We start from the raw sequence: 20,513 nt of genomic DNA on the forward strand, positions 1-20,513 counted from the left end.
ACAACTTATCAAAGACCCAATTTTAAAATGTATCTTTACACACTTTGTTACTAGCAGCCTGTCACAAAAACGCATTATTTATTCCTATTTCTTTTGTAGAGTCTATGTAAAATGCCAAAGATAACACAGCTTGTAAAGCATGCAATAGTATTTTTGAACCACCAAGATCCCAAAGAGCGGTTAGCTGAAAACTTGGCATATCTCGTCGTGGTGTGCAGTGTGTCCTTAAAAAATTGAGGAAACTGCACAAGTGGAGCACCAAAGAAGCAATGACATGCCTGTAGCAGACAAGCGGTATCTAAAAGTCATGTGTTTAAGATATGCTAAAAAAATCCAAAGTCCACAGGACCTAAGAAATGCATCTGGACCTTCAGCTGATCCATCTACTGCTAACTAAAGAAATGGTCTCAGGTAGAAGGTGGATGTCAGATCGGGAGCAAGAGGTATTTGGTAATTTTTGGGTGAAGTCATCAATATGTATAAAAAAGGTCAAGATAAAGGTGCAACAGTAAGTGTCTACATGCATGACAATGATCCCAAACACACTGCTAATAAAAGCATACCTGGATAGAAAAGCACATAATGAAACACCGTCAGTCATGGATTGGCCTCCCCAGTGCTCATATTTCCTATTCTCCTAGCAAAAAATCATTAAATGAAGAGTTACTTAAGAGTTGTGCACAGTAACGTACAACATCTGTATGAGTATAGTCAATATGCAGGAGTTAGTTTTAGCAGGAGCCCACTGGGACTGAGCACCTGGTTTCTAAATTATAGTGGTGGGATGTAAGGTTTATAAGATAATATATCCTAGTGCGTCCTCTTTAAATTCATTATGGATACACTGAAGTTCAGAGAATCTGAAACAGTTTGAGTTACCAGGGTCACTACTTGGTGACTTGTCGTGGGTCGGGTGAATTAACTTGAAGAAAAAATATGAACTCACAGGTCAGAAAAGGCAGCAAAGCAGAGGGAGTTAAATATACACTTTATTAAAACTGAATAACAATGATAACAAACACAATAAAACTACAGTTCAGGGAACAAACAAGCCCCCGTTTTACCTTTTTAGGGGTATTTTTCTCCTTCAGTTACATTTATATAACATATCCATCAAACTGGAGGTAAAAAACATAAACCAAGCCGCCCAGACATGATCCACCGGCTTGAGTTCTCTGGTTCTGAAGCTTCTAGTTGAACATTTTATGGTAGATCTGATGGAGGACTGGACATTAGAACAAATGCAAATTAAAAGCACTTACCACTTTTTTCTTCCTGAAGGCTACTGACCGCTATCAGCCTCATCTCCTCCATACTGCATATCAGTTCTTAGAATCTGCCTGGAAGCTATAAAATCTGAGTCATGCTGAAAAAACACACGTAGAAACTCCGGCTGCTGTTCTTTGACTTTATTAAACAGCTGTGGCATCACCCAGCAGCGGGATAGAGGCCCTCCAAATTGCGAGCAATTTACGCAGGTGGCACAGCAGCGTAACTTCATTAATTATTTGCATCTTCTGGTGTGTCATTGTGATCTTACATCGCCTTATTAACCTAAATGCTTTTCTGCTCAGCAGCTGCGCAGATTCGCAGCTTCCACAGTGAAATGATTGGGAGCAAAGCGTTCGTGCTCAGGATGGATCTGGCACCTTCAGAGCTGTCAGGGATACATTTTTATTTCATTATTTTTTACTGAGAGTTTTGCTGCTTAATGTAAGGACATTACTGCCAGCGTGGAACTTATCTGGGCGCTCATGGAGAGGATAAACAAGGCAAAACACTGCCTCATTATGAAAACACAATACACATTTTATCACAACTTTAACTGAGCCACTGCAAATATTAATATTTCCCAGATCTGCAAATAGTTATCAGCATAATCATAAGAAGAAATGGAATAAAATAACTCCTCAGCTGCAAAGTGTTTGGGTAAAGGGGCTAAACCTGGGGTGTTTTATTTTTCTTTGGGAGTCATCAGTGCTTCCTGGAGCTGATTTTTTTTAAATCATTAAATTTTTTGAAATGTTATATCATCCAATCTTAAGCTTATATCATAAGTTCAAGAAAGCTCGCAGCTCCAAAGTAAAGACCAAAAATGTGAATGCTCTGGCTTCTCTCTGGAGGAATCTGGACGTTCAGAGGATTAAGATTTAATTCTGACACTGTAATTTTTTACCAATAGAGTCGAGTGAATGGATAATAGTTTGTTGTGCAAGATTTTACAAAATGACATTTGCAAAATGATTTCCAGCCGTTTCACTTAATTTGCAACATAATGCGCACAGTTCAGCTGGAATTGCTTTCTGCTGCAGAAACAGCTCCTTTCCTTACCGTCTGCAGTAGTTGTTAAAGTTGTTAACCGACTCTAGCTTAGCCCACAAGTAGCCCACTGCACAGTGTCCGGTACCATTTTAGCAAAACGAACCCGTCTCCAGTTTCATTTTTGCTGTAAAGATTTGGATTTTTTTCTGCTTCATAAACAACAAAATGACCTTTCCTAATAAGAAGTGAGGCAGCAGCGCTCCCCCGTGACCCTCCTCTACGCCACACATGATTGATTGCTTATCTCTCCAATGCACCCTCCCTGTTTTTTTTTTGCGTTTTCCCTTCATCTGTGTTTCCCTCTCTGTTTCCTCATTTCCTCCTTTAGCACCTCTGTGTGTTTCACACCGTCTTTCATTTCTTTCCCCCAAGAAAACAGACCTTTGAAGGAAACAGTAGGTCAATAAAATGATTTATCTTTTTGAAAACCATTCAAATCCAACCCAGCAACCCAGCGTTTGTGTTTGAGGTCCGCTCCGTGTTACTCGTGCTTGATGCTGGCTTACTCGTGAGATCTGTGCAGCCAAATATAACTTCCTTTCTGCCGTTGTTCAGAACGAACTTCATACAATTTAAAAAACACAACACGCACACATGTACACACACATCCATGAGCCATAATGGGAGACATTTTTCTTCTCGCAGTCTTGTTGTCATAAATACCCACTCTCACATTATACTCATTACTCTGCAGCTGAAGTAGTTACCAAGAAATGCACTGTTTACTTCGGTTTAAGTATCATTTGATAAAAACAGTTTAATCATTTTTGAAAAGATGATTTTGAAAGAAATGGTATGTTATTTGTTTGTTGGCAGTAAAGAAAACAATCAACATTTTTTGTTGCCCTCTTATATTCGCATATGCTTACACGAAGTGAAATCTAACATCTGTTCACTCATGAAACTTCTTCTTCTTCAGGAAATATAACATTTCCTTCCTGAATGGTTACTATCGGCCCGACGGCACAGATGACCACCCCTTCATCTGCTCCATGGAAAGAGAAAACGGGATGCTCCGGTGCTCTGATGTGCCTCGTCGCAGAGTAGGCAGGACTTCCTGCTTGCTGGATGCTGGGGAGGCCCTACCAGAGATGGGGCTTAGAGTAGATGAGCCCGGGTCTTGTGTGAACTGGTATCAGTATTACAATGAGTGTCGTGCTGGGGAATTGAACCCACACAAAGGAGCTATTAACTTTGATAACATTGGATATGCGTGGATTGCCATTTTTCAGGTAAATGTCTGCAGGATTAATCGCAGGAATCTGATTGGCTGCCATGAGGTGCACACTACATATCGCTGTTGTTGACTGTGTGCATGTTTTCATTCAGGTAATTACTCTTGAGGGTTGGGTAGACATCATGTACTATGTCATGGACGCACATTCTTTCTACAACTTCATCTACTTCATTTTCCTCATTATAGTGAGTACATGCTTATAGCACAAATGCCCACACACGCATCCATTTATATCAAAAATTATACTTATTGTATGTGATGTGTGTTGTCCTCTCTAGGTGGGCTCCTTCTTCATGATCAACCTGTGCCTGGTCGTAATAGCAACGCAGTTTTCTGAAACGAAACAGAGAGAACACGCCTTAATGAAGTCAGAGCAGCGCGCACGCCAGCTCCATCAGTCGGCCTCCACGCTGGCCAGCGATAGCCAACCAGGGAGCTGCTACGAGGAGATCATCCGTTACCTGGCGCACCTGGGCCGTAAGGCGTGGCGACGGCTCTCCCGCTGCTACGCTCAGATGCGCGCGCGCTTTCGCTGCTCGTGCGCGTGCCGCAGAGAGCAAGGTGGCGGATCTGCCAGGGGCGGCGGGGCCGGGGAGATGAACGGTCTTGCCCACCGGCACTCAGGCCACGCCCCTAATGACTTGTCACACCTTCATCAGCTTTATCATCATCATCACCAAAACCATCAGCCTCAGAGTGACCCCGCCGTCAGTAATGGAGGCAATGGCTTTAATTATCCCTTCATAGCGCCCCTCTTCAGTCACCTGGATGCAAAGGACCAGGACCAAAAGAGGCTGGTTGCTACGGAGACCGGCAACAGACTGCCGCAGCTGGTGCTGGAGCACGGTGAGGATGAAGGGATGTGCGTGAATGTTTGAAAGTGTGTGAATCACAGTGTGACTATTACAAGTGTGGAAGCAGCGAGTTTGATCCCGTGTCCAGGATTAAAGGCTTTAAAATTCCCACAGACTGTATGTAAAAGATGGACATAGCCACCATGACGTCACCCATGGATAGCAGCTGTTAAACCTTTTAGCTGGGCATTTTAGACTCCAGTGACAACGTCCTGGAGACCGGTGAGTGACCATCATTGGTTCAAAGTAATCGCAAGGAGGTTTTCAGTCAGGCACCTCTTTGCGATTAATTACTAGCAGGTTGCTGCTATCACCAGTAGTTTCCATGGAAATGATGGAATGCCAAGACACTAGCCAAAGATCGTTCCATGATCATTGGCTAGTGTCTTGGTGAAGGATTTCTTACTTCATCCCATTTTTTTAACCCTAATGAAAGACTTTAATTTACAAAATGTCATCATGAGTTATTAAATAAGACTTGAAACTATCGACTGAGCCCATAATCTAATCAGGACAGGGATCATCACAAGCCAACGGCAGTTTTCCAATAGAGTTCCTTAATAATAATGCATTGGATTTATATAGCGCTTTACAATGACATTATTCATTCACGCTCACATTCACACACTGGTGGAGGCAAGCTACGGTTGTAGCCACAGCTGCCCTGGGGCAGACTGACAGAAGCGAGGCTGCCATATCGCGCCATCGGCCCCTCTGGCCAACACCAGTAGGCCGTAGGGTAAAGTGTCTTGCCCAAGGAGACAACGACCAGGACAGAGAGGCTGGGGATCGAACCGGCGACCTTCCAGTTACAGGTGCCCTTCCCAGCCCTTCCCAACCCCCCCCAACCCCCTGAGCCACGGTCGCCCCAATATGCCATGTACATCTTTTTGCAGCCATAACGCAGGTTTAAGACACCTCCACATTGGCTTCAGTTTTCAAACCTGGAAACTACAATACGTCCATCTTTTAATACAGTCTATGATTACTCCTCTGTTTTGCTGTTGTTCGTTTGAATAATCTTTGTTTTTGTTTAATTTGAGAAATAATCTCTGGCAGTCCTTTTCCGCCCAAATTAACCAAGAATATATCTTCCCACTTGCCCTCAGCTGTATTTCAAATGCAGATCACTTCAGATTTATTTAGTGAAACTTTGATATACTAATCTGCGTGACATTCACCACCTTTAACACTGCGCAGGCACATTTAATTTTCTTTTCGGAGCTCAAAGCAGTATGATAAAAGAAGCAGAGCCACTGTCTGTTACACTCTGAGCACATTTTTATGCACTGAAAAGGCGAGCAGAATTCAATAACGCTGTGTGTCCCTTATACAAGACGACCCTCAGGGGTTTTACAATTCGAACTCTTGTGGCTACACTGAACATGTAACGTATGCAAGTTCATGCAGCAGCACCACGCTTCCACTATAATCAATAAGGCTGGCAGATCAGCTGCGTGAATGTGTAAATGCTGTGGAGAGCCACTCTGCAAACAGAAAAAAGACCAGCCTCCTCTTTTTTTTCTTGTTCTTTTGCAGAGTGTTGGATCATAAAGTGTTCATATATATTTTTATATATGAATGCTTTTTATTTTGCCAGTACCAGCTGGCAGTTTCATAGTAACTTTATACCTTACGTCATCCACTGCAGTCTGTAGTCTTTCCCATGTCGCACAAACTTAGTGAGAAATGTGAAGTTTCAGAGCGCTGTGCAGATACGACACTATCCCGAAACAAAACTCCCCGTCTGGTTTCACCTGTGACTCACACAGCACTGCAGGAGCTAAAAGATAAGCTTGTGTTTACCGTAGCCTGAGCATTATCCATGTAATGATATGATGTACGTGATAAAAGGAGGACTATATGTTTACAGCGGTTTTAAAATGCCATGAACAATCATGCTGTTAAAAAACATCAAGCAAATGCCGTCATTCCCTTACAACAGCAAAGCTTTGAGCAAAAATGTGAAAAACTGGAAGATCATTCAGATGATCTGTTGTACTATTCAAGCCTAAAGGTTGAAGTGTCTCCAGACAATTGATCCAAAACATTTCTCACCGGTCTAACCTTTTTATCTGCATCTTCTCCTTTGTGCAACCTTGCTGCTTGATTCCCTGAAATCTCTGTGGAGAGATGGGATGCAAATATTCAGGAAGATGACTTGTAGCAGAATACTGAAGATCTTTTAACAAGATTCTTTGCCTTATATGGGATAACCTGAAAACCTTTGAAACTATGCATATTTATTTTCCCACATCGACACATCGAGTGTTGCTGAAAGCAGTATAAAAATACAGAACTGTGCAAAAGTCTTGACCCGTCCCTCGTTTCTTTAGAGTTTGCTTCTGAGGAGTTTGACTTGTAATTGTGGTGTTGAACAATCGTTCTCCGGGCTCTCTGAAGATCTTTCAAAGTTTTTATTTGGACTTTTTGAAAAACTCGTTTCAGATCAGTTCTAGTACTTTGACCATTTTCAGAGGAATTCTTTTTTTAAGAGACTGATCATTCAGGGATAAAAACACCTAACTCAAGAGATGGACCAGTGTTGGATCTGTGCATTTCAGACAACTTAGCAAAGAGCCATTTTTAAACTATATCTTTAGGCACTTTAGTTAAAGCTATGAGAAATGCCAAAGATAACACAGTTGGACAGTCATAAAATAATATTTGTGCTCCAACAAGGTGATTCCCCAGGAGCCATTAGTCAAAAACTTGGCATATCCCTGCATGGTGTGCAGTGTATCCTTTAAAAATGTCTGGAAACGGGTCAAGTGCAGGACAAAAGAAGAAATGGCAGGCCTAAAAACTGTCTACAGCGGATATGAACAGTGTCTGAAAGTTGTGTCCTTAAGAACTGGGGGAAATCCAACAAAGACCAGACACAGGACCTGCGAAGATGTATCTGGACCTTCAGCTGATCCATTTACTATTCACTGAACCCTCATCCGAAATGGTCTCAGTGGAAAGATGGCTGTCAAGAAGCCATTCTTAAGGAAGAGAAAGAGAGAGAAACAAGGCTGAAGTATGAAAATTACACAAGAACTGGACTGAAAAAAATATGGTTCAAATCATCGCCATGATCAGAGGAGGTCAGGAGACAGGTTTACCAGTGAAGGTCTACATGCACCATAACGATCCCAAACACACTGGCATTGCAGTAAAGTCATACCTGGATAGAAAAGCATGCAGTGTAACGCCATCAGTCATGGATTGGCCTCCTGGACCTCAGCATTTCTAAAGCAGTGTGGGATCATCTTTACAGAGAAGAGAACAGAAGGCAGCCAGCTTTAAATGTCCTTCAAGAAGCCTGGAGAAATATTCCTGAAGACTACTTAAAGAAAGACTCCATTTACATGTATATTTGCACATTTCGGCAACTCACTGCACCTATTTCCAATTTTCCAAGGAAAATAAAAAGAAATGAGGGGTGGCTCGAGACTTTTTCACATTAAAACCTCTGCCAGACAATGTTGAATTACACATACAATTTCTAAGATAAGAACTTAATTTAAAGGCATACTCCATAAAATTGCACTCTCACTAAACTCGAAGATTCACTTAGGAGAAACATAAAAATATACGGTCAACATCAAAGCAGCAGAGGCCAAGATATCCTGTCTTTTAATTCCCGGTATGAGTCATGTTCCAAAAACACATTGCGACATTCAGACTCCACAGCCCAGTTGGTAACGCAGCCTTTTCATTAAAATTTTGTTATCTCAAAGTCCAAGCTGAATTAATCCGGGTAATCCTGACATCATCAGGGGCTACTCCCCCCCTTCCACGGCTCCCTGCGTGTTTCACAGCACTTTAAGCATCTGTTTTCACATATCAGCGTTTAATACACTTCAGTGATGCAATAAATTCCGACTGTAGTTGGAGAACTTTGCAGCAGAAGTCATTCAGCGTGGTGCTACGTGTAAGCCACCCACATCTCCTGATTAGTGTATTTCCTGTGTTTGTAGTGAAGTCAGTCATTTTCAACAAGTCTGCCTTGAAGCCAGTTTTATCTATACACACACACACACACACACACACGCACACGCACTGTAGAACGACCAGATTGGATTTACTATATCAGTCTCCAGTGAAACATGAATTTGTTGTAATTGTGATGACAAGTGAACTGCTCGTGCTAGATTAGTGTTTGTTGTTATGTCATTGGAGCATTCCTCCCGAGTGGCTTACTAATGAATTCTGCTGAAATCTTACCCCCCCAAGCTTCCTCCACCCTCACAAAACGCACACACACACGCGCACACACACACACACACACACACACACACACACACACACACACACACACACACACACACACACACACACACACACACTTGCACATCCTTTCTTCTAATAAAAGAGCTCTCCGTCTGCACAAAGCAACCCCCCCCCACTAGCACAGTGGTTTCCATGTTATTGAATTTTTGTTTCCCAGAAATGAAAAGAAAGCCCTCTCCTTTGCTGAGCCGAGAATATATTAAATGACAGAGTGTCTGCATACAGAAGCGGCTTTTTACTACACCCTCGTGGATGCATGATTGATGTGGCCTCTCCTCTGATCTCTGTCTGTGCAGGAGGCTCTGCTGGGCATCCGGCGTTACTGTTGCCGGGCGAAGTCCCTGGAGAGTCCTCGGTATGCCCGTACTGCATCTACTACAACCAACTTAGTGACGGCGAAAATGTTAACGAGCAGCCTGAAGAGCAGCGGCACGGCCACGGCCACTCGTGTCACAGTAACAGCCCGTGTCACTGTAGCAGCTCGTGCCTCAGTGACGCGCAGCTGTCTGAGCCAAAGAAGAGGCTGTGGGAGCGCGGCTGGGCGAGGCTCAGAACTAAACTGAAACTTATTGTCGGCAGCAGATACTTCAACAGAGGAATCATGATTGCCATCCTTATTAATACTCTGTCGATGGGCATAGAGTACCACGAGCAGGTAAGTGTGTGCACGTGCGTGGGGTGCGCGCCTCTCGCAGATTGGCTGCGACTACAATTTGATTGAAAATTGATGCGCTAATCACCGTGTGCGGTGGAGTCAATAAACTTACCCTCCAATCAACACTTACAGCAGCGAGCATATGGGATCGCGGAGAGAGTGTGCGCATGTGTGAGTGTGAGAGACTGTGTGTGGGTGTGTGCAGGCATGTATCAGGAGATGGAGAAACTCATAAGACCTGAAGTGTTAATTAAAGCGTGACCCTGGGACAGGACGGGGGTGGGGAGGGGGGCAGAGCGAGGAGAAGCGAGTGGATAAGTGAGGTGGAGAGGGAGGACAGATCTGACATTGTGATTGGCTGAAAGGCAGCGGGAGATTGTGTTTGGCCCATTTCCTGAACAATATGACAAATCTGGATGGCTTTAACTTCCCCGATAGCTAAAATTTAAGGATGAGAGCTGCCCTATTTTACCTGTTTTATCCTTTTGGCCCATAATCAACAAAGAAGGAATACAAATGAATATAAGACGTGAATGCATCCATCTATTATCATCCAAAACTGTCACATATGCAAATAGCTTTACAGTTTAATTTTGCCAGTGTTTCCTCATTTCAATCAGGATGACCAGTGCTGTTTATTCTGAAAAACCCTCTGAGACTTTCTGGTCCCCCAGAGAGCAGCTGTGTGTCGTGCAGATGGCACTGAGCATGCTCAGAAAAGCAGTTTCTTGTGTGCACTCATTTGTTGGTTTAAGGAGCAGAGCAAAAGAAAGAAAAAAACAGTGTCTATGTTCTCTGTAATTTCAAGAAATGTCACCAGCTTCCATGATTTATTTCTTTCATGTGTTTTTACTGTCGTAGTTATTGTACGACTGCAGCTCTGTGGCTCAGAGGTATAAACTATGTTAGACTTTATGCATACTTGTTATTAAGATTTGTGAATAATTTTAACTCTTGTGCTTTGTTGACATTGGCTTGACTTCCTCATTGTTTGGGTCCCACAAACCCAGCTGCTGCGTCTGGGAAAATATATTAAGATGTCAAATCCAGAGCGTTTGCTGTTAGCATGTTTTTTGGATCTTGTTAAAATTCAGAAATCACCCTGTTTAGTCTAATCTATCACAGTATGTAATACAGGATTATCTGTATGCACCGTACTGTGTAAAAGTCTTGAGCCACCCATCATTGGTTTATATTTTCCTTCCAAGGAGGAAGACTTCATTGAAAGTTTTAAAGAGGTCTTGAGCAATAGTTGTTCAAGCTTTCTGAAGGTCTGTCAAAATCTCTCAAAGATCCACTTCACACTGACCTCTGAATCATTCAAGCATACAAAAAGGCATCTAACCGAAGTGATAAACCAGTGTTGTGTGTACACGGAACAGTCAAATGAAAAAATAGCAACCTAAAACAGAAGAACAGTACCTGAAAGTCGTGTAAATAGGAAAAAATCAAGCAAAAAAACCCGACACAGGACCTGAAAGTTACATCTGGAACTTCAGTTGATCCATCTGCTTTTGAGGCTTCATCAGAAATGGTCTCAGTGGAGGGGTGGCTGTCAAGAAGTCATTCTTAAAGAGGAGAAACAAGGAGAAACGGCTGAGTTTTGCCACATTACACAAGAGCTGGACTGAAAACCAGTGGCAACAGGTCAGTGGTCGTGGAGTGATTAATACAGATTTGCTATTTCTGGCTCAAATTGTTGCCAGTATCTACAGAGGAGAACAGAATAGACTAACAACAGTAATCTAAAACACGATGGAGGCTCTGTCATGGTTTGGGACCCCATTTCAGCCGTTGGTGCTGAAGAAATGAATTGATGAAATTATGAACACAGAAAAATATCATCACATTTTGATCCATCGTGCAATGCCATCTGGAAAATCCGATTTGCAGCAGCTTCACTTTCAACATGACAATGATCCCAAACATACTGCTGATGTAGTAAAAGTATAGAAAAACACACAATGAACCCGGACCTCTACATTATTGAAGCAGTTGTAACGTGGTCTGGCGAGGAGGGAGTGGCTAGCAGGTCCAGCGGGCATGTGGTGTGGAGGTTAGCCGGACAACTCGGAGGCCAGTCGGTTATACAGAACAACAGACCTTTATTTGGCGTTAACAGAACAAGACCATACAAGCCAGGTCTCCATGGCTCTACCCTGTTCCTACATACATGTGCCGGGGTTAGTTAATGTGCCAGCCTGCTACAATGGTAAGGTCTTTCTGAACAGATGCATGGAGAGCAGCATGGACTCACACTAGCAGACTCTCCAGCTACTACAATAAAAGGGCAACATCCCCCTAGCGTTGCTATACCACCATAAGGGGTGTTACACAGTGTGGGATCATCTTGACAGAAAACAGAAAAAAAGGAGAAACATCCAAAGACGAGCTTTGAATGTCCGTCAAGAAGCCCCTGAGAACTTAAAGAAATTAGAAGAAAGCTTGTCTAAGAGAGTTCAGGCTGTGGTGAAGAATAAAGGTCTTCATGAACTATTACGTTTGTACTGCTATGACTGTACAAACTCTGTTTTTGCCCATTTTACACGTTTTAATAAACTGCTGCACCTGTTTCCCATTTTCCTGGCAAAATATAAAGACGCAAACGTGGGCCCAAGACTTTTGCACAGTACCGTGTGATATATTGGAAAAGACGCCTCATCAAGTGTGTGCGGGGCCTGGTTGAGTGTGCAGGTGAGGAAGTCGTACGTAGCATCATTTTAAAGATGGTGAACATGATTAGAGTGCTTTTGAAGTGGCAATCTGCTTTCTCCTGAGGAAATTTTGGACTTTTTAAATCATTTATCCAAACAAATTACCACCAGATATTTTTCTGTGAAAAAGATTAGCACACACATGGTATCAGAAACTTAGTATGCCTTCAAAAAGCTATGGAAATACTTTTTTGAAAGTATTTTGCATGGTTGTGGACGAGTTTTTGTCATGGTCTTGTTGAACTTTTTGACCGCTCTTCCAAGAAAACTGTTTGACGGCTTATTGCTCATTCTGCCCGTTTCATAACATTTTAGCAGGGTTCAAATCTCTTATGACAATTATCCTGTTAAAAGGTCCACTTCAGTTTTCCGACAGATGCCTCACATTATCTTCAAGCACTCTTTGATGTGATGGAGAGAATTTGGCGTTGATTTAATTACTACAGGCTGCCCAGTCAGCAAAGGCAGCAAAGTGACCCCGAGCGCTAATATTTCCACCACTACGCTTTTCCTGAAAAGATGTCTTTGGTCTGCACCAAATGTCTCTTCTGTTACTGTAGCCAGTCATCTCTGTATTTGTCTGTCCGGAGCACATTTATTCCAAAAGGGTGGGTTTTGCCTTTATGTTCACCAGCTCAAATTTAGGCGATCGCACTTCTAAGAACATGCACTTTCATACCAACTTACCTGCAAATTCTTTGCAGCAAACAGACTGCTCTTTACAAAGGAGTGTTAAAAATATTATTGATCATTTTGGAGATTAAAGCCCTCTACATAACGCTTCGTGTACATGAGACTGTGAAATTGTACTGCTGAATCAGTTTTAGTTACAAGGAAATGATTTCTGTTTTATCACATAAACACAGTGAGGTGATACGTATCAGGATGGTGAAGCTGCATCTGGCCAGAAGGAATAAAACACACAATATTGGCCAGATGAAATAGCTGGCAGTGGACAGATGCAAGGTTATTGACGGTTACAGCCTCATGCAGTAAAGAGGATGTATCACGAGACACGATAAGACAGCTGTTTAAGTTGTTTCACTGACTCATCTGCACGAGGCTTTTGTAGAGCGTATACGAGCCTCGGCAGTTATTATGAAATGTAATCTCCACATTTTGGGTTTAATCTCAGTTTAATTGTAAAATATCAACTGCACTTTATTCGATGGGCCACTGCCATGGCGATGATGTCATGAAGAAATTATGGTTAGTTTACTATGGCAACATTTGGACCCTAACAGATTACACGCTCATTGTAATTACAGCTCAGCCTTGTAGCTCATCACATGAAGTGCATCCTTGACTATGTAAAAGACACGAGCTTGATTAATAACTCCTGAATCATGATGGCTGAAATACCTCAGTTGCACTAATTAATGTTTTGTTCTTGTGTCCAGGCATGCAAGAGATACTGTTATATCATGTACTTGCCAGATAGTGAGATTTTATGTGAATTATCTCACGCTATGATAATACAAACACCCTTATAGTATTCTGTATAACACTCGCGTGGATACCCGGCCGATTTTCTGAAGGCTTTGGGGAGCTTTCTCGATCTTGGCATGATGACAGCACTTTAATAGCAAAGACAGCAGCAGACCCTTGATATCAGACAGACAGGTTGAGACAGGCTCCATCTGTGATTCCCTAATCATTGGCAACACAGATTTTAATGTCATGCTTTTGAAGGGTTGAAAAATGTAGGACTGTACTTATTTTATTTTACTTTTTCTTAATGACAACTACCCCTAAGGTAACGCCTAACATAGCCTAACCTAACCTAAAAAAAGTCAGAAATTAGTACATTAAATGGACAAAAGTGTTGGGCCACACCTCTTCATCTCTGAATTCAGGTGATGTCAGTTGGCACAGGTGTATAACATCAAACACGTGGCTGTGCTGTACAAACATTTGTGTAAGAATGGATCGTTCTCAAGAGCTCGTCAAGTTTGAGTGCACCTAAAAGTTAACTGCTCACCCCGGATATGTGTAGATGACTCAGTACTTTTGTTGTTTTTGATGTGTGTTTTTGTCCCCCAGAGTAACAAATACTGCATATTATGATATTACAGGGTTACAGATAATTTTATGAAGTTCTTCGTTGTAAAATTATTAACTTTATTAGAATCTTTAAGACCGATATTTGGTAATTTAAGAGTCTGATATTTCCGGCAGAGGGTTCATCCTGTTAAAAGGGAGTTTTTCTTTACCACTGTCGCCAAGTGCTTGCTCATAGTAGTTTTCTGTGTAATTGTAGTCTTTACCTTACAAAATAAATCCTTTGAGGCGGTTGTTGTTGTGATTTGATGCTATAATCATAAAACTGATTTGAATTGAATTAAATCAACATATCAGCCAGTATTTTTTTCAGACACACAAAACATGAACAGATTTCTCTAACATTTGTCATGTGTAGTTATTTATGGTTCCCTACTTGGATAATATGACAAAGCAGTTTAAAGCACAGTCGTGTTTTGTTGTGCTGTTTGGCTCACACATATGGTGTGACGCTAATGCAGCAGCCTGCATGTCTTCCTTCTGCTCTCCCTGCTTTCATGTCATCTCTCTCAACTGTTATGATAAAAGTGGAAAACAGGGACAGGGCTAACAGGGAATTTCCCCTCTGGTAGATAAACTATGAAATATTAACGTTTGTCACGTGGCTGAAGCGTGTTTCTCCTGTCGCTTCGCTATAAATCCAGATACTGATAGACTGGCACATAGCTGAAGTTTAGAGGTTATTAGACTTTACTGGGTTAACTTTTTAATTCTGTTCAAAGAGGATCAAATGTTTGATTGTCCAAAAGTGCAAAAAAAATGAACAGCTTTCATTCAATATGCACGTTTTTACATAACAGTGGGTCTTTATGGCAAATTGATCAGTAAAAAAATAAGTAACCAGCTATGTCCTTAAAAACAGGCTCTAAAACAATTTTCTTTGTGGATTTTTTGGGTATGAGGATACAAATTTAAGCTTTTTTTTGTCATACCATTACCACCAAAACAAGCCAAGCTGATTGGGTTTTTGTTAGGTTGTTTTTTGGGGAATATCTGAAACAAAGAACAGCAAGAAAATCTGGCCAGCTTTAATCTGTGTAAACCCAAACTGAAGCCTTCACCAACATTTTGGAGATTCCTAACATGTTGAGTGCACTGAGCTCCGCGCACACACTGTCTGTCTCTGTTTATTTGTTCATTTTTCTCTGTGCCCGTCCATCTCTGTACATCAATCTCTCCCTGTTTTCTCTCCACAAACACTGCACCTCTTCAGCCGCAGGAGCTGACAGATATTTTGGAGATCAGTAACATGGTGTTCACTAGTCTCTTCAGTCTCGAGATGCTGCTGAAGCTCCTGGCTCTCGGGCTCTTCGGCTACATCAAGAACCCTTACAACGGCTTTGACAGCGTCATTGTCATCATCAGGTGGGGGGAACTCTCTGTCTGTGTGTTTACCCCAAAAAGGGAATTCTTGTCATTAGTTATTCCTCCTGTTCTCACGTCTCGGGCTCTGCAGCTAAATCTCCCGAACTGCCAGCGATGCCGGTGCTGGCAGCTGAGCCAAGCGGTTGCACTCATAGTCCAGAGGGCCTGTATTCACTCCATTATGTAGTACTACAAGCTAAATTATGTATCCACGTTTGAAGGCCTTGCTTGTTTACCGTGCCAGTTCACGCTGCGCTGGCTTTCTTTATTGGCTGGTGAACTGTAAACAACGCTGGCCCGAGTTCGTTTTTTCGTTCGCCACACGTCACATCAAAAAGACTTGAGCGCTCTCTCCCTTCTGAAAAGATTCGGGAAGTTTTTCTTTCTTTCTTTTTTTGTTTACCTGGGTGACGCTAATGCCGACAAAGGGTAACAGCTGATTCCTTAATCGCTTCAATGGAAATGCATCTCTGTGCTTTTAACCTGTGTGTGTGTTTCAGCGTGTGGGAGATCGTGGGTGAGGCCGAGGGAGGCTTGTCGGTGCTGCGCACCTTCCGCCTGCTGAGAGTTTTGAAGCTGGTCCGGTTCCTTCCTGCACTCAGGAGGCAGCTGGTGGTGCTGATGAAGACCATGGACAACGTGGCCACATTTTGCATGCTGCTGATGCTTTTTATATTCATATTCAGGTATATATTCACGAGTTACAGTCATGCTTAAGCGTTTTCTCTGCTTTAATTATACTGTTATTACTTAAAACATTTCAAATGGCTACTGCTGTGATTCTCCTTCCTCTGTTATAAACTGATTACCACATGTGTTATCGACTTTCATGTAGATACAATTGTGCGCGCAGGCAGTATTACCACATCTTGTTGTTGCACATATTAAATTACTGCTTGATAAAAACATTACCTTACTCTTGTGTGTGTGTGTGTGTGTGTGTGTGTGTGTGTGTATTGCAGTATCTTGGGGATGCATCTGTTCGGCTGTAAATTTGGTTTGCGACAAGACAGCGGAGACACTTTACCTGACAGAAAAAACTTTGACTCCCTGCTCTGGGCGACTGTCACTGTCTTTCAGGTTAGACAAACATCCTCACATGCACCCTCGCTCGGGGACACACACGCGCAGAGCACACAAAGACACCGACGGTATTTGATTTGGAGGAATTTCCCCATCAATTACGCGCCACTTTTCGGAGTGAGATTCAAACAACAGCTGCTGCAGTCACGAGCGCTCGCCCATTATTTCATTTGCTCCAATTTGGGAGTGCGTGCGCTCGGTTTTTCAGCAAAGTATAAAAAAACTGTCCCAGTGGGCAGGTAAGATGTTCCTCACGAGCAGAGGAGGAGGAGCAATAATGAAGCATTCACTCGGCGGGAGTTCATTTAACACTGATGAGCGTCATTACTGTTCAACTGACGACAAGATAATAAAGGAAGAAACTCATATTGTCTATGCTTGGAACACCTGCGAGCAACGTAGCGCGTCGCCTTTCGGCTCCTTGTGTGTTTGACGGCGTGTTTTTCTAACCCCTGACGTCTCTCCACATCTTATCTAATCTGCAGATCCTCACCCAGGAGGACTGGAACGCGGTGCTCTATAACGGGATGGCCTCCACAACGCCGTTGGCTGCCCTCTATTTTGTCGCCCTCATGACCTTTGGCAACTACGTCCTCTTCAACTTGCTCGTAGCCATTTTGGTCGAGGGCTTTCAAGCTGAAGTAAGGGCAAAGATGCCGTTTCATTTGAGCTACTTAGACAACGAGGCAGAGCGAATGAGACTAATTGAGCTCTGTTGTGTTGATGATACCAAAGCTGCCTACAAGAGAATAATCTCCTCCATCCTGCCTGTGTGGTTTCTCCTTTCTCTCTCTCTCGCTCGCTGTCTCTTTATCATCACACTTTTCCTCTGTTGCTTTTTGCCTATCCTCCTTTCTCTCTTCCTCTATCTTTCTTTCTCACTGAAACACACACACATACACACACAAAATACTCTCCAGGGTAGGGATGTGTTTGATATCGCCTGCCATTCACAGCTGGTGAGCTTTTGTTGTTTAGTTTTCATCTTTTATCTCCGGCATCAGAGAGCGCTTGCTCTTTCTCTCACTATTGCACACACACACACACACACACACACACACACACGGATACCCTTTGCCAAAGCCGCCTGCCTCCATCTTTCTGGCGTGAATTTTAATTAAATTCAGTAAAGCTTTATTGGCGTGACTACAGGAGATCGCTGCCAAAGCCATCCACATAACTCAACTAGAGAACGCTGGAGATTCCCTCCGCCCGTCTGCCTAGTTTTCCTCTTAGTCTTTCCCGCTCGACCGAGATGTGCTTTTCACGTTTACAACACTGAAGGTGGTGAAAATGATGATGATTATGATGATAGCGGTGATTCCGGTGTATATTTGCGTCTGTGTTTTCAGGGAGATGCTAACAGATCTGAGGCCGATGATGAGAGACACTCGATGTGTTACGAGGACGAGGAGAAACTGAGAGAGCTGTACGCTGCAGGTACAAACCCGCAGATCAGCCGGACATGGAAGTGAAAGTTCACATGGAGTCGCCTTGAAATAGCCTTTTGGTGTATTCTGACCTGAATTCTTGGAGGTTGTTTCATTCTCTGAACATTTTAAAGGTTTTCCATAATTCTGCAAAATGTTCTCTTGTTTTTACTCCCAGAAAGATTGAAAGATCTTTATCTGGATGCAGCGTTTTCAGTGGGAAATAAGTTTAATCTCTCGTTCAGCTGACGTCTTCAGTCTCGGCTGACTGCAGGTTTCCCCACCCTTACAAACAGCTGCCTAATGACTGAAATCATGCCACTGACTAACAAAAAAGCCACAAGCTCAGTTTGTCTGATTTGGTTCAGTCAGCCGGCTGTTGGTTTATAATGGTGGGAAACCTGCAGTCAGCTGAGGCTGACGATGTCACCTTAATCAGAACACTGAGTCCAGATGAACAGAATCAGCTTTCGGGGATTTCCTTACCTGGATTATTGAAGCAGGCCTCAAGACATTACTCTTACTTTCACTCTGAGGGCTCATTAAAAGGGCAAAACCGCATAAACCTCACTGACATTACACATAGGCCATTATTTACTCACTCTGATGCTGTCTTTTTTTAAATGTTAATTCAAGATTTCAACCTACATTACCTCAAATTAGGCGTAAGATGAATCTGAAGGAGGTTTTGGCTTTTTAAGTAGAGGCTAATTTTGTTTAAATTGCATTTGTGAGCTTCTTGAGGGCAGCTCATCTGTATTTGCTCAAGGACAACGTGGGAGTGAAAAATGGACACGAAACACATTGTGAACATTTAGTAACACAAATGTGCACTATCTAGTTGTTGTTGTTTTTTTTTTTTTAAATAATGCAGCACATTTTTACAGCTAATCCAATTATTGCGGACTCCACGTTTAGAATATTTATATGTGTCAAAGTTTATATTGAACTTGCTTTAATCTTAACTCTCAGGGACAAATACTGATAACCTGTTTTATTTATAAATGTGTTTTTCTTGAGGTAAACGTTGTCCTCTTTGACAGTGAGTAATAAAGAATATTAGTACCCAATTTTTAAACGTTTTTAGCTTGATTCTCTAAATCATAAACTTTAAGCTGCAGAATATCGAATTCCCTGATGAAAAATTACTGATTAAAGTCTTAAACTTATTCTTTCTAATGTCGAGCAGGAGCAGCGAAGTCAAATTTCACTGATATCTACAAAAAAATGCTCGTATTGCTCAGCTGATCTCAGTAAAGACTTTCCACATGGATTTATGGGCTCAGTCAGTAGTTTCTAAAGTCTTATTTAGTCACTAATTGTTGTCATAAAGTAAAACACACACAAAAGGAGGATTTAATTTAGGTTGGTCTGTTTTTGCCAGACTATGTGATCCAGAAGTCAGTTGCACAGGTTTTATTGTAGTCAGTTTGTCAGCTCCACAAGTCATGCATAAGATCCACCTTAAAAACCTGAATGTCGACAGAGCTTTAGCAGCCAGTGAGTGCGATCGTGACATATACAGCCTATATGCAGCGGATACAGCCATGGTCAGTGCAGCCCTGATCCAAACCGAAATCATGAAAATATTGCAAATCCCAAAATATAATAAATGTGAATCATTCTTTGACATCAAATATTCTCTGTGTGTGTGTGTAGAGCTGAAGATTCAGGCCATGATGCTGAGTCCCAATGGTCTCCTGAACCCAAAAGCCTCCATGCCTCCCCCTCCTCCTCCATCGCTGCCGGTCATCACGCACACTGCAGCTACGCCCACCATAAACTCCAACCAGTCACGCCGGGCCAGTGGTGCATCCATGGAAAACAGCCTTGAGCAAAGGTCACCGGTGAGCCTTGGGCACATGCTTTTATATGGATATATATATGTTTATACAAAGCCACGTTAAATATTTATTATAAATGTGAGTTAGAGAAACAGTTAATACAAAAATGTTCGTTATGCAAAGGATATAAATCCAAGCTGAGCTGAAGCAATTTCTAAATGTTGAAGTCATAGAATAATAATGGAGAGCTTCATTAAAGCTACCTTGCAGAGGTTCATTTGTTTACTTTCTGTTTCCCAACAAACCCATTATGTGTCTTCTCAAGACACGACAAATTACTTGAGTGCATTTCTGTCCTCATAAAACATTCACAAAGCCAAATATTTCAGCATTGTTTGGGTTGGCAGTCTTTTTGTTAGCAGGCCTTCTGCTGGCACTTTAGTATCACCAACTGTTGACGGGTTGAGTCATGTAGCCCTCCTTCTACGCACGGCTAAGCTTAATGTTTGAGCTGAATGTCAGGTTCGTTTCACGTTGCTTTTAGGAGATTTGATTCCAACGACTCAGAAGATGTTTCAGACTGAAGTGAGGTGGCTGAAAATTTTAGCTTATCTTGATTAAAACATGTCCTCCAAGGGTGGATTCAGACTGGTCACGGTTGCCTTGCATTGTGCCGCAGCTCGATCGCTCCCCATTTTCCCCGCTCCCCAGCTGGTCTGCCCTTAATGAG

At 42.4% G+C, this 20,513-nt stretch overlaps 1 protein-coding gene across 3 annotated transcripts in view; it reads left to right on the top strand.

The window, feature by feature from the left end:
- cacna1hb (calcium channel, voltage-dependent, T type, alpha 1H subunit b) overlaps positions 1-20,513 on the top strand; it is a 60,769-nt gene that overhangs the window by 16,524 nt on the left and 23,732 nt on the right. For 2 of the 3 annotated variants that reach the window (XM_039613981.1, XM_039613983.1), the window contains exons 7-16: positions 3,242-3,554; positions 3,652-3,744; positions 3,838-4,405; positions 8,988-9,346; positions 15,335-15,486; positions 15,987-16,172; positions 16,449-16,566; positions 17,055-17,210; positions 17,922-18,009; positions 19,659-19,846. In XM_039613981.1, coding sequence (XP_039469915.1) covers positions 3,242-3,554; positions 3,652-3,744; positions 3,838-4,405; positions 8,988-9,346; positions 15,335-15,486; positions 15,987-16,172; positions 16,449-16,566; positions 17,055-17,210; positions 17,922-18,009; positions 19,659-19,846 — 2,221 coding nt within the window. The remainder of the gene's footprint in view (positions 1-3,241; positions 3,555-3,651; positions 3,745-3,837; positions 4,406-8,987; positions 9,347-15,334; positions 15,487-15,986; positions 16,173-16,448; positions 16,567-17,054; positions 17,211-17,921; positions 18,010-19,658; positions 19,847-20,513) is intronic. The other variant, XM_039613982.1, reaches the window with a different exon arrangement.

This window comes from Oreochromis aureus, linkage group 6 (genome assembly GCF_013358895.1).
Source record: "Oreochromis aureus strain Israel breed Guangdong linkage group 6, ZZ_aureus, whole genome shotgun sequence".
Taxonomy (NCBI): domain Eukaryota; kingdom Metazoa; phylum Chordata; class Actinopteri; order Cichliformes; family Cichlidae; genus Oreochromis; species Oreochromis aureus.